Source organism: Camelina sativa, chromosome 4 (assembly GCF_000633955.1).
Source record: "Camelina sativa cultivar DH55 chromosome 4, Cs, whole genome shotgun sequence".
In the NCBI taxonomy this organism is placed as follows: domain Eukaryota; kingdom Viridiplantae; phylum Streptophyta; class Magnoliopsida; order Brassicales; family Brassicaceae; genus Camelina; species Camelina sativa.
This window is the reverse complement of record NC_025688.1, coordinates 13636634-13650476: the sequence shown is the minus strand read 5'-3', so window position 1 is coordinate 13650476 and position 13843 is coordinate 13636634. Positions and strand designations below refer to the sequence as shown.

Sequence of the window (13843 nt, the reverse complement as noted above, 5' to 3'; positions counted from 1 at the left end):
GAATACTAAACTAATAGACTTTGAATTATGAATGTTAATAAAATACGTTTTACAATTATTACAAACTTACAATAAAGTTAGCTTTTGAAATTAACCCAACACGTACGTGCCGGTCCAAACCTAGTGTAACTTTAATAAGGTAATGTTTTTGTTTAGTTGTTTGCACAGTTGTTTACCTTTAAATAAAGTAATTATTTTTTATTTACAAATTTGTATCCTTAAGTTCATATGTGAGTATACGTCAATCACGCGACACAATATATGGCACTTTGCTCTCAATATTTCATTTATCTATATCCGTACGTGATGAATGATGATACGATGGCTTCTTAAGTAACTACAAATTAAACTCAGTGTTGGTGTTTGCATAACAGTTGAAACACTCAATCAAACTGATTTTGGAGCAACTAACACAAACCACAACAAATTCTAACGCTTTAACCCTCTGTTCATGTGGTTCTGTTCCTCTTAGGTATTCCATGCTGTACATTATCACATGATTAGCAGTACAAAATTGACTATGCTAATTCTTTGATGAACCCGATGATTCTGAAGACCATTTGGTTTTGTCACCCTGTATACGTCGACTATCTAAAATATACATAATACATATACATATTATTTTTCTAAAGTTAGATATGATTATGTTATATCATATGCCAAGGGGTTAGTATTTTCGTCTGAGTTTGTTTTTCGTCAACTTATTATGATGACTACTCAATCGATTATTATAAACTTTTTATTTTACTTAAAATGGAAAAGATTTTTAATATTTTATAAAATATAAAAGTACATGACTACATAAAAAAAAAGATAAAAGACGATAGAAAAAAATAGTCCAAAAATTAGACGGTGCCATTCGAGGTCCAAAGATTTATAGTGGCAAAGAGTTTGAAAACCAAACTATAACCAAAAACTTATTATTATACTTAGGTCTGTTTTTGGTTGATGCTCAAATCCACTTGTGATTCCTGGTAACGTTGGGTTAGGTACTTTGAACATTTGATAGCTTGATATCTAAACACACATCGCTAACGTCGTTATATATATGTCCATTTAATGTAACATCTAACAAGGTAAAGAAGTTAAAAAGCCTTACTTGGGAGGGCTGTTTTCGGACTGGCATGTAGGAAGACATTCTACTAGACAGTCGTGACACGGTTGCAAGAACAATGCAATCTGCAGCGAGAACACATCAAATACATTTCCAGTGATAGAATAAATGTCAAATTTAACCTAAAAAAAGTGGTCATGCGGAAAAATTTGTAAAGATAAACGCGGATAGGTTTTGCCAAGAGACTTACGGAATATCGGTCCTGACCATTCCCAAGCACCCGATGCAATGTGGATCTGTGTGTAAAAAATAAAAAACATGTGCGAAAAATGTCAACTACAAAACTCTATTTGCAAATATCACAGTGATCAAAATGTCAGCTAGGGAACATAAGGACAAAAAACAAGTATTTACTTAAAAATGCCGTTGCTCCAACGCTCCAGCAAGTCACCAATATTCACGATATATGCGCTGTAGAGGAAAACAAACCATATAAAATCAAAATTTGTTACGGGAGTTAGTATATGAAACAATAAAAAACAGAGCATGGACCCAAAAATACAAAATTCTTTGATTTTACTCTTTGATCGGTGGTACATATTCCCACTTTCTAGGCTGCACTTCTTTATCCTTGCATATCTGCCATGAGAAATCAGCAATTTCTATAAGAAAACCTGGTCACATCAAAAGTTATATAACTAGTGAAACTCGTGTAATACCTGGAGACCCATTACACTATCGGTAGCTAAGAGAGTCATCATTCCGAAATCAGAATGTGGCCCGCATCCATATATTCCTTTAGAGGGATCAGACATCCCTAAAAGGTAAGAAAAAGAAGAAAGAGAATTACTTGGGATGAGTATATATATATATATAGAATTGGCATAAAGCTTAATGTGTGTGATGAACACAATACATCACCTTCATAGTGAATCAAGCGCATAAATGCCAGCGGATTTCCCAACATTTCCGGTTTATCAAAGTAATCTTCTTCGACGTTGAGAGCCAATGCCAATACTCTAGCAATAGCCTTACAAACCCTCCTGACAATGCATAAGGTTTCATCATAGGTAATACGGTTTGAAAAACTTAATTGTCCATTAATTTCCAAAAAGTATCCATATATATATATATATATATATATATATATATATTACGGCTGTATTGCAGTCAAACTAAATCTACCCTAGCTCAAAGTTATTTGTTATTTATGTAAGGAAGCAAACATGAAACAATAATTTAGAAGACGAAAACAAAAACTTACAATGCTTCTTGATGATACTTCTCCATGGTAGCCCGCCATCCTGGCAAAACATCTGCAAGAAACATCAAAGTTTATTCAAAGAAAAAAACATTAAATTTACAAAAAGTGTTCACTAACCAGAGTTAGGCCAAATATTTGGGCAACAAAATGGTATATGCGAATGCACACCATCTATGGAGCCTTCGATTCCAATGAAAAAACTTTCTTTGTAATCCCCTAAAATCCATGAGGTTACAACAAGATTGAGAACAATTAACAACAAATTTTTGATCAACCAATTAAGTGACAGCTTTTTGATCAAGAAAGTGAAAGCTGGTCACACGAACCGTGGATTTGGTTCTCGGACATTTGACTAAGGACGGGTGAATAGCCTTGATGTTTTTTATTTCTCAAGACTTTCACCTTCTCCTCCAAAGGAAGAGCACAGAACTTCTTGCTTTGCGCGAAAGCATTCTCCCTCAACTCCTCACTTATACCATGATTTTTGACATAGAAAAATCCACAATCTAGACATGCCTGGAACAAGAATAACCCACAACGAGCCAAACATAAGTAATTATAAAGGTCACAGCGTATTATCATTGATGTTGAGGGAAAACGAAAAAAAGAAGAGACAAGCCTGCTTAAGCGAAGCAGCTGATTGATGAAAGTTAGGGTTGGCGAGATCTATGCAAGTAAGGGATGGAACGTTGATGATGGATGCTTCTTCGTGAGTTTTGTTCTCCATCTTTCTCATTCTCATGTGTTGACTCTTTCAGAATAAGAAGGAGAAATGGCCTTTTCCAAGATTCTACTGCCATAAATTCATATAATATGTTCGCTCCATATTTTATAAAATATCAGTAGGAAAAATTATCAAAATTCATATACTATTGAGTGCTCATCAATAATACTACCAATATATTAAGTGGTTTTATAATTGCTTTTGGCGTGAACAAGTATTGAGTCTTTTTCTATTAATTTGGTTGAAGATCTTGAGTCGATCAAGCCTTTTTCTAATGTTATATTTCAAGTCTTCCATCTAACTTTTTTTTTCTATGTAATATCTATTGGTAAGTACAACAGTTTAAATAATTTTCGCAAAAAACTTATTGATTTGGTTGACTTTGATTTCTAGAGCTTTATTTCTCTTAATATACTGTCCTGTATTGTCAAGTAATTAGTGGGTTTAAGTAGTAGTAAATCAGACATAATTGTTACATCACGGTCACACATAGTCCTGGGCAGATTAACCGAACCGAATGGACCGAACCGAAACTCGAACCGGAACCATAGAGGTTAATAACCGAATGGATATTGTTTTAGATATCCATGGATATCGGTTAATAACCGAACCGAACCGATATCCATTCGGTTACCCGAATATAACCGAATAAAACCAAACACACATTAAAACTGTTTTTCCGGGGCTCGAACCGCAGATCTCTAGGCATTAAAGGAGTGAGTGCAACTACTATACTACAAAGAAATTATAGAGAATCAATGCATTTTAGATTAATAAAGTAATAACGTTTAATCTAAAAACCTGAAGCTTGAAATGAATCAATATCATATAAATTTAGACCAAGATATTAAAATATTTTAAATATCTAGAAGATATTAGATATATTTGTCAAAAAAATTATCACATTTTTATTTAAATTTAAAAGTTTTTTAAAAAGTTATATTATTGTGGATACCCAAAACCAAACCGAAAATAACCGAAACCGAACCAAAAACAGAACCGAAATAGTAAATTAACCGAATGGATCCTAAACTCCTATATCCGAAATAACCGGAACCAAATGGATATATCCAGAACCGAACCGAATACCCGTATGCCCTGGACTGCATTGGTCAAATTTTAACATTTTTAAATTAAATTTTATTGATAATTCTGATTTTTAATAAATTAGTTAGTTTTAAATTTTATGTATAATTCATTCATATATTATAAACTTTATACCCATTCATTTGAATTTATTTTCTGTTAGTAAATACATTATATATATGAAATTTATAAGGTCATGATGAAACTACATGTGACTTTTTTTAGGACTCTTGCTAACATTCTGCACCTTGAAAGTCGTAGGTATCTTCACTATCTCAGTTTGAAACTTATGGTTCTTAGAAGTCATAGTCATCATCACAATCTCTGTTGAAAGAGATCCTCAAATGTGTAGACAGTTACTATTAGTTAAATTTATAAACTACAACAATTTACTATCTAGAAAATTAACTTGTTTCTCAAATCTGTTATTGCTTTTATATGTAGGATTAAAATAAATGGTAGAGACTCCAGGAACACTTAAATTGATTTAGAATTTTGTAAGATAGACAGAAGGAAATATAAAAGCACTTTCAAATTGGCAATCGGAAAAATTTAGTTTTGTTTACAATGAAACTAATTTTGGTTTCGTTATGTAAAACGAATAAACAAAATAGATTGATCACTTACCATAGTTATTTGTTCTCTTTCCTTTGGTGTCTCAGCCAAAAATTTCATAGAGGGAAATTCGCCCAGTCTCACATAAGGAGACGAACAATTTTGCTACCTAGAAATTTTTAAAAGCGAAAGGATCTTAAAGATCAATATAAACAATTTGATTCTATAAAAAACCAAATTCTCCCATGTATGCATAGAATTTCATTCCATTTCGGTTGTTTGATATGTATTGTTATCAAAATTTTCATCACCCGTTTGATATTGGTATTGAGGCTCGAACGTTTCTCCGTGAGCTGGTTAAACATAGTAGTTGGGTTGAAATCCTTTGTTATATAAATGTTTGTGCACAACGTTCGTGCGAAGAAGTTCTCCATTGTTACAGTTCAAAGCATGGACACCAGATTCTTCCCCCCTCATATAACCGCTGACTTGCAAAATTCATGAATTGCTCCAACCCAATTTCATATTCCACATATACTTTTGGCTGATATGGATCCATACGCTTGTACATCCACCCTCGTTGAACTTCAATATTATTATATGAGGAAGACATTTGAGATACATAATTAAAGAAAAGTTTGAAGAAAAATTTGTATACGAGAGTTTATATAGCAGAAACAAAAATATAACGCAGGAAAAGATACAAAGTGTTTGAAAATATGAAAGAGATCAGGTGTGATCGTAAAGAAGAAGCAAAGCAATATATATATAATAGAGCTAATAAACGGTGATATTTAGAAATGAATGGTCATGGCTCTATACAACTTTTCTGATGTGACAATCCATTACTGTTGCTACACTATCCTCTGTCGCAAACTCATATCTCTTCCTCACCATTACTCACTACTTAATTGGACACTATATCCACTAAAATTGTTACAGTCTACTCTGTCGCAAACTCATATCTCTTCCTCACCATTACTCACTACTTAATTGGACACTATATCCACTAAAATTGTTACAGTCTACTCTATTGCTATAATGCTACACTAACTTGTAGATATTTTTGACTACGTAAATAATAGAGTTCATGAACAAAGAGATTTTGTGAAATAATTTTCTGATTAATTGAATCTAACTAACTTTACAATGTTGATCTATATACAAAAATTTACAGTAAACCGGAACTAATCTAAACCAGAAATCTACTCTATTAAACTTAACCAAAACACATTGAACCAACTCAATCAAACACTCCTAATANCCCCCCCCCCCCTCAAGATGGAGATGAGTAGATATTAATAACTCCCATCTTGCGAATATTGTCTCTGAAAGGAGCTGGATGAAGAGCCTTTGTTAAAACATCGGCCAACTGATTGTCTATCTGCACAAACATAGTTTTGAGAACGCCATCCTCAATCGCCTCACAAACCTTATGACAATCCATCTCTATGTGTTTAGTACGCTCATGATAAACGGAATGACTAGCAATGTGAAGAGCTGCGGTGTTGTCACAATACAAATAGGCAGGATAAGAGAAAGGAATCCTCAATGCCTTCAAAATGTATGTGAACGAGATCAAATCCTTGGTAGCTTTGCTCATCGCTCTGTATTTAGATTCTGCAGAGCTCATTGAGACCATCTGTTGTTTCTTGGATTTCCAAGATATCAATGACTGACCAAGAAATATCGCAAATCCTGTCACTGACCTACTAATGTCAGGACAAGCACCCCAGTCTGCATCAGAAAACCCACGAAGAGAAAAATCATTATCTTTACCGTAGAAAAGACCTTGTCCAATGGTCCCTTTCAAGTATCGCAGGATCTTGTGAGCAGCTTGAAGATGAAACTTCCGTGGAGCCGAACAATATTGCACCAGTTTAGACACCGCAAAACAGATGTCAGGTCTAGTGATGGTCAGATATTGCAATTTACCAATCAATCTTCTATATTGCTTAGCATCAGGAAGAAGTGCACTCTCACTAGTAGATAAAAGCACAGGATTTGGTGAAGTAGTGAGAGAATCAGAACCTGGTTCTACCTCCTCGAGTACCACCTTAGGAGAAGACTTCTTGTGAAACAAACCAGTTAATGACATCTGCTGATCAGGCTTCATTGGAATAGGAGAAGGTTTGAAGTCCGGGAAACCTGTTTCCTCCAAGAGATCCAGAACGTATTTCATCTGAGTAAGAGTTATACCTGCATCACTCCTAGCAATCTCAATACCAAGGAAAAACTTCGGAGGACCAAGATCTCTTAACTGGAAATGAGAACTCAACTGATCTCGCAAATGACCAGCAGCTGCAACATCTGTATTAGCTATTAATATGTCATCAACATACACCAAGACAACAAGAAATTCTTCACATGTTGCTTTGACGAACAAGGTGTGATCACTGTGACATGTCTCAAAACCAAGACCTACTAAAGTAGTCTTGAACTTAAGAAACCATTGTCGAGATGTTTGCTTTAATCCATATATGGACTTATGCAATCTACAAACAGCAGTAGGAGATACCGTTTCTCCTTGAATTTCAGCATAATCTGGTGGCAACTTCATGTATATTTCCTCATCGAGGTCACCATTCAAAAAATGCATTAGATATATCCAATTGATGTAAAGACCACTGCATTTTAGGTGCGAGAGAAAGGACCATTTTTACCGTTGCCATTTTCACAACAGGTAAAAAGGTTTCAACAAAGTCCATTCCCTCTCGTTAAGTATACCCCTTTGCCACCAGACGAGCCTTGTATCGCTCAATACTCCCATCTGCATGATATTTGATTGTAAATACTCATTTACAACCGACAACAACCTTACCCGGAGGCAATTCACCAACACTCCACGTCTGAGTCCGTACAAAAGCACCAATCTCCTTTCCCACAGCATCAACCCATACCTTGTCCAGCCGAGCCTCAGAATAGTTTTTAGGAATTTTTGACTTTGTAATGGCATTAATAAAAGTACTGAAAGGCTCAGAGATATGAATAAGAAATATAATTTGCCAATGGATAAGGAGATGTGTTTGTAGGTTTAGTTATAGTAGGAGTACTATTATAGCAATGAAAGTCCTGCAAATGGGAAGGCAATTTTCTCTGCCGAGTTGGTTAAAGTTCAGAAAGAACAGAAACCATGGAGGATGTCTCATCAATATTATGAGAAGCATCAAAATATGATTGCACTAGAGGCAAATGTTCATCATTGATTTGTGCATCATCTGAGATAGTATATGATGCAAAAGGAAAGATATCCTCATAAAAAATGACATGCCTTGAAATAGAAACTGAGTATGTCTCTATATCTAATAGCTTATAACCTTTGTAACATGATGGATATCCTAAGAATATACATGCTCTAGCCCTAGGCTCAAACTTATTTCTAGACTTAGGAGAAGTACTACAATAACAAAAACAACCAAAGGCTTTTAAGCTATGATAGTCAGGGTTCTTACCAGTTAATTTCTCAAAGGGTGTCTTGTTATCTAGGACAGGAGAAGGTAATCTATTGATTAAAAAAACTGCTGTTAATACACAATCTCCCCAATACTCAAGAGAAACACATGACTGAAACATGAGAGCCCTAGCTACATTCAACAAATGCTGATGCTTTCTTTCTACCACAGATTTTTGTTCAGGAGTTTTAGGACAAGAATGAAAGATTTAATTCCGTTTTTAGATGAAAATCAGTAAATTTCAATTCATAAGCATTGTCAGATCTCACAAAACAAACTTTAGTATTATATTGAGTCTCTACCATTTTAATAAAACCAGGAAAGACATTTAAAACATCAGATTTTTGTTTAAGCATATATAGCCAAGTTGCTCGACTAAAATCATCAACTATTGTTAATAAATAACGATATCCATCAATGGTTGGAACAGAAAATGGACCCAAGTATCAATATGAACCAATTCAAAAGCTTTTTCACGCATATGATTCAATGATTTAAAAGGTAAATGTTTCTGTTTCGACAAATGACAAATGACAAATACGACAATGAACTTTAGTTTTATTGATATTCGATTTAGATAACAGTAAAACATCAGAGAGAGACTCTATCTTAGTAAATGATGGATGTCCTAACCTTTTGTGCCACATTTCTGAATTATCTTTTGAAATAGAACAGACAGACTTACCAGGAAAAGCTGAACAAGACACATTAATAAGAGATTTATCCAAGTTCAAGACATATAAATTTGCGACTTGACTACTGTTCCTAATCATTAGGTCCTTAGTAAGAGCCTGTATCATACATTCATCAGAAGTAAAACTCACTTTAGACTCAAAGATTTAGTGATAACACTAACACTCAGCAAGTTAAATTTAAATTCAGGAATATGCAATACATTATAAAGAGACAAAGCATATGTAAGTTGAATGTAACCAGTTCCCTCTATTTTAACTTTTTGATCGTTTGGTAATCTAAGGGTTGGTACTCTATGTAAAGACTTCTTTCATGAGTAACATGATGACTAGCTCCTGAATCTATGACCTAAGCTCTAAAAGACAACTCAGTTTCATGAGGTATAGAAGAAGTCAGCATGTCATAGAAAGTAAAATCATATAAAGAAAGGAAAGTACCAAATATTTGTGAGATAGAAGGTACAGAGTTCGAAGTCGAGGCTACAACTTTATCAGGACATGAGGTGATACTGGGAGACTGAAGTTTGGCACTGAGATAAGAAATCATCTGTTGGAGCTGATCATTTGACATTTCTCCATGTGCCTCTGTCCCTTTCTGATCCTTTTGATCCTCAATCTGACCAGTAATTGCCAAATTTGTACTTCCAACGTAATTGTTTTCCTTAGCCCTTGGATGACCTGGCAGATATTTGTGGATCTTGTAACACTTGTCCGCAGTATGGCCAACTAGAGAACAATGAGAACATCTAGGCTTTTGAAAGTTTCCTTGAGCCATCAGAATTGAGTTTTGATCCGGAATCATAGCTTGAGACTGAAAAGCAGTAGGAGGTGGCTTTGGCCTAGAAGAAACTCCCACTAGTCTTTGACTCCCATCTTGATCCAACATATTATAGATCTCATTCGATCCTAGTTGAAGCTTCATGTTCAGTATCTGACTCCTGATACTGTTAAACTCATCATTTAACCCCATGAGGAACTGTATAACACGACTCGTATCAGCTTCTTCAAGCAACTCCTTGACATGATCACAATTGCATTTCTTCACGTTTCTAGACTTGGTGTTGGCTAGCTGCTCCCACAGAGTCTTCTTCTTCGTGAAGTAGCTTGACAAATCAAGTTGATCTTGTCTTAGAGTCATTACAACTTGTTCAAGTTGATACCTCCTCGGTAGATTGTTCACTTTGAATCTCGTGAACAGATCATCCCACATTTAGGCTGCATCTTGATAGTATAGGATACTATCATTGATTTTCTTGCTCACAACATTAAGAATCCATGATTTCACCATACTATTGCATCTACTCCAGATCTTGAAATCGTAATTGACCAGCTATTGTAATTCGTTCCATCAAGAGCATGAGCAACAATCATCAAACCTGGATGATCGTAGGATTGAAGACCTAGCGGACTGTCAGAAGCTTCAGATGACTTTGACATAAATCCATGAGTTCCATATCCTTCCGATTTAAGAGTACGTTGATGTTTCACCATTTCCACCTCTGGATCTTCAAGCACAACTGATTCGCGAGTGATCCTCATTGCAGACGCATCGATCTTAGATGTTTCACTCCGATTTCTTAATTTTCCCCCTCTTTTCACCATTTTCGCGAAAATCAACAATGCGGAAGGTGTTCCGGTGATGACAGAAACGTTTTCGTCAGTAAATTTTCAAGGAATTTGAAGAAGAAGAAGATGAAATCACAGAGAATTGCAGAAGAAATGCTCTGATACCATAATAGAGTTTATGAGCAAAGAGATTTTGTGAAATAATTTTCTGATTAATTGAATCTAACTAACTTTACAATGTTGATCTATATACAACAATTTACAGTAAACCGGAACTAATCTAAAATGGAAATCTATTCTATTAAACTTAACCAAAACACATTGAACCAGCTCAATTTGCTTTTTAATAAATTCATCACTACAAACTTTTTTGTCACAAAATGGGTAGTAAATTTGCTACAACTATGTCTTGTATCTTTTTGTGATTCACTTGCTACGAATACAAACTAATTTGCAACAAAATATATTCTACTGTTAACAACAAAAGGTTTAGGGAATTGTTTTCTCTTGTGTTATTACTCTATCCCATAGGATATAACATATATATAGTGATATAACATTAGGGTTTTTGGTTATATATTAAGTCTATTAATGGGCCGATAATGGGCATCCACATAATACAATATATTCATAACACTCCCCTTTGGATGACCATTATAAAAATGTAGTCCCAAATGCGCATATGAGATGCTGCCTCGTTAAAAATCTTACCAGGAAAACCCAGTGAGAAAAACCATGGTTAAGGGAAAAAGAGTGCAGCGCGCTTTTACTCCCCCTCTTGAGTACATCACTTGAAATCTTCAAAATGACGCAATTCAATATGATGTACTTACTCCTTGAAAGCAGTGGCTTGAAGCGTCTTGGTAAATTTGTGCTCCAAATCTTCACTTGAACTATAGTACACGTGCATCCCCATTCTTCAATTGGTAATGGACCTTGGAAATGACTCATCTTTGTCATTATCTTCGTCTCTCACAATCTTATCAATGTATGTCAAAGACTTTGAAGATGATAGTCTTTCAACATTGGAATCATAATCTTCCTTTTCAGGTGTTTATCTTTCGCGTGTTCTTTTGTTGTCTCGTTAAAAACCTTTCATGCAAAAATCCAATGGGATAAAAACCATGATAATGGAAAAAAGACTACAACCACGCTTATGATCANATCTATTCTATTAAACTTAACCAAAACACATTGAACCAGCTCAATTTGCTTTTTAATAAATTCATCACTACAAACTTTTTTGTCACAAAATGGGTAGTAAATTTGCTACAACTATGTCTTGTATCTTTTTGTGATTCACTTGCTACGAATACAAACTAATTTGCAACAAAATATATTCTACTGTTAACAACAAAAGGTTTAGGGAATTGTTTTCTCTTGTGTTATTACTCTATCCCATAGGATATAACATATATATAGTGATATAACATTAGGGTTTTTGGTTATATATTAAGTCTATTAATGGGCCGATAATGGGCATCCACATAATACAATATATTCATAACACTCCCCTTTGGATGACCATTATAAAAATGTAGTCCCAAATGCGCATATGAGATGCTGCCTCGTTAAAAATCTTACCAGGAAAACCCAGTGAGAAAAACCATGGTTAAGGGAAAAAGAGTGCAGCGCGCTTTTACTCCCCCTCTTGAGTACATCACTTGAAATCTTCAAAATGACGCAATTCAATATGATGTACTTACTCCTTGAAAGCAGTGGCTTGAAGCGTCTTGGTAAATTTGTGCTCCAAATCTTCACTTGAACTATAGTACACGTGCATCCCCATTCTTCAATTGGTAATGGACCTTGGAAATGACTCATCTTTGTCATTATCTTCGTCTCTCACAATCTTATCAATGTATGTCAAAGACTTTGAAGATGATAGTCTTTCAACATTGGAATCATAATCTTCCTTTTCAGGTGTTTATCTTTCGCGTGTTCTTTTGTTGTCTCGTTAAAAACCTTTCATGCAAAAATCCAATGGGATAAAAACCATGATAATGGAAAAAAGACTACAACCACGCTTATGATCATATTTTTCCCCCTGAAAGCATCATCTTCATGTTATGTATTATGATCATATATATCAACTTTCCTGAACTGTTATAAACAACGCTTTCAGGTACAAACTCATATGATCATCATATATTCTACTGGTTCATTTGAACTTAAACCCAAATATTCTATTAGATACAATCTTCCAAACAATCTTATACATAAGAGTTATTCATAATCTTCTACACTTCTTATTAGTATGGTACTACAAGACCATTTTTCTATGTAAGATAATGTAAGCATCTTGAGGTAACATCTCATTCATCATATGTCAAATCTATAACCTCAAGAAATTTCATGAAAGATCTAATCTTATACGATCCGGTTTCTCCATCTTTCAGGAATAATATTTCATCATTGATCATTTGCGCTTACCAGATTTCATATGTGAAATCTCTACTGGAGATCAGATAACAAGAACCACTTGTAAGTGGTAAAGAGACAAGAGACACATATAATTTTTCTTTTAACGAGGTTCAGCAAAGGCCTATGTCCTCAAACTTTCTTGAAAATATTTCTTGAACACAGTTACAGTCATTGTTCAATATCGGATTTACACAACTCTAAGATCTTATCTTAGCTTGTTCCCGATTTATTTTCAAACCACTATGAGATCTCTAAGATGAAAAACAATGATCTACACACATGATTTTCTCATAGAGACAGACTCTCACCCTTTTCTCTCAAAAGGTGTCAAAAGTCTACAATTTTTCTCGAGAACTATAAAATATTGATTCTAGCAATATGATCACTTTAAAGGAAACTTCTAACAGTTTGAAAACCTTCTCACTAGAATGAATCAAGTCTTACTCTTATTTTCAAACTCATAAGGGATCTAAATTAGTTGCTTCCACCAAATGAGAGTACATATCTCATAAGTATTTTCTGAGAATCATTGTACTACTACACGTACTGAATTTCTCATACAGATCCACTTATGTTCCACTCATTTTATACTTTCAAGTGTAAGGACTACAGGTCCAAATATTATCTCTTCAAGAGATTTGAACTATTTCATAGCTATTTCTTTTAATGATTAAACCAATCATTCTTTGTATACACTTTTCAATAAAACTTTTTCTATTGACCGCGGTTTATGATCCTCGATTTTTATCCATAACATCATCAACTGCATGCAAATATATTTCTGACGTCGATTTGCCTTTTTGGTTCCTTTTCATTTTAGACATGACTCAACTTGTTGAGATTTACTTTCATTATGATTCTCAGGTACCTGAATCTCTTTCTTACTCATGTCTACATCTCTTATAGAGATTTTTCAAACATGCTCGCAACAAACAATCTCACTCGAATCTTTCCCGATCCTTCTATTCACCCTCAACACAAAGAAGTGTGACGAGTTACTAAAAAAAAAAAAAAAAAAAAAAAAAA

At 34.4% G+C, this 13843-nt stretch overlaps 3 protein-coding genes across 3 annotated transcripts; all 3 read right to left on the bottom strand.

Moving 5' to 3' along the window:
- LOC104780458 (2-oxoglutarate-dependent dioxygenase tropC-like) lies at nucleotides 810–3085 on the bottom strand. The gene is made up of 11 exons (XM_010504956.2): nucleotides 2938–3085; nucleotides 2645–2834; nucleotides 2436–2534; nucleotides 2319–2370; nucleotides 1976–2097; nucleotides 1774–1871; nucleotides 1635–1693; nucleotides 1469–1525; nucleotides 1305–1350; nucleotides 1100–1179; nucleotides 810–1017 (listed from the first exon to the last, which is right to left on the bottom strand). Exons 1-11 carry the CDS (start codon nucleotides 3058–3060, stop codon nucleotides 930–932), a joined length of 1014 nt encoding a protein of 337 aa, XP_010503258.1. The 5' UTR covers nucleotides 3061–3085; the 3' UTR covers nucleotides 810–929.
- LOC109132492 (uncharacterized mitochondrial protein AtMg00810-like) lies at nucleotides 5960–7243 on the bottom strand. Its single transcript, XM_019244120.1, has one exon. It carries the CDS (start codon nucleotides 7241–7243, stop codon nucleotides 5960–5962), a length of 1284 nt encoding a protein of 427 aa, XP_019099665.1.
- On the bottom strand, nucleotides 9177–10037 carry LOC104783837. The gene has a single exon (XM_010508939.1). It carries the CDS (start codon nucleotides 10035–10037, stop codon nucleotides 9177–9179), a length of 861 nt encoding a protein of 286 aa, XP_010507241.1.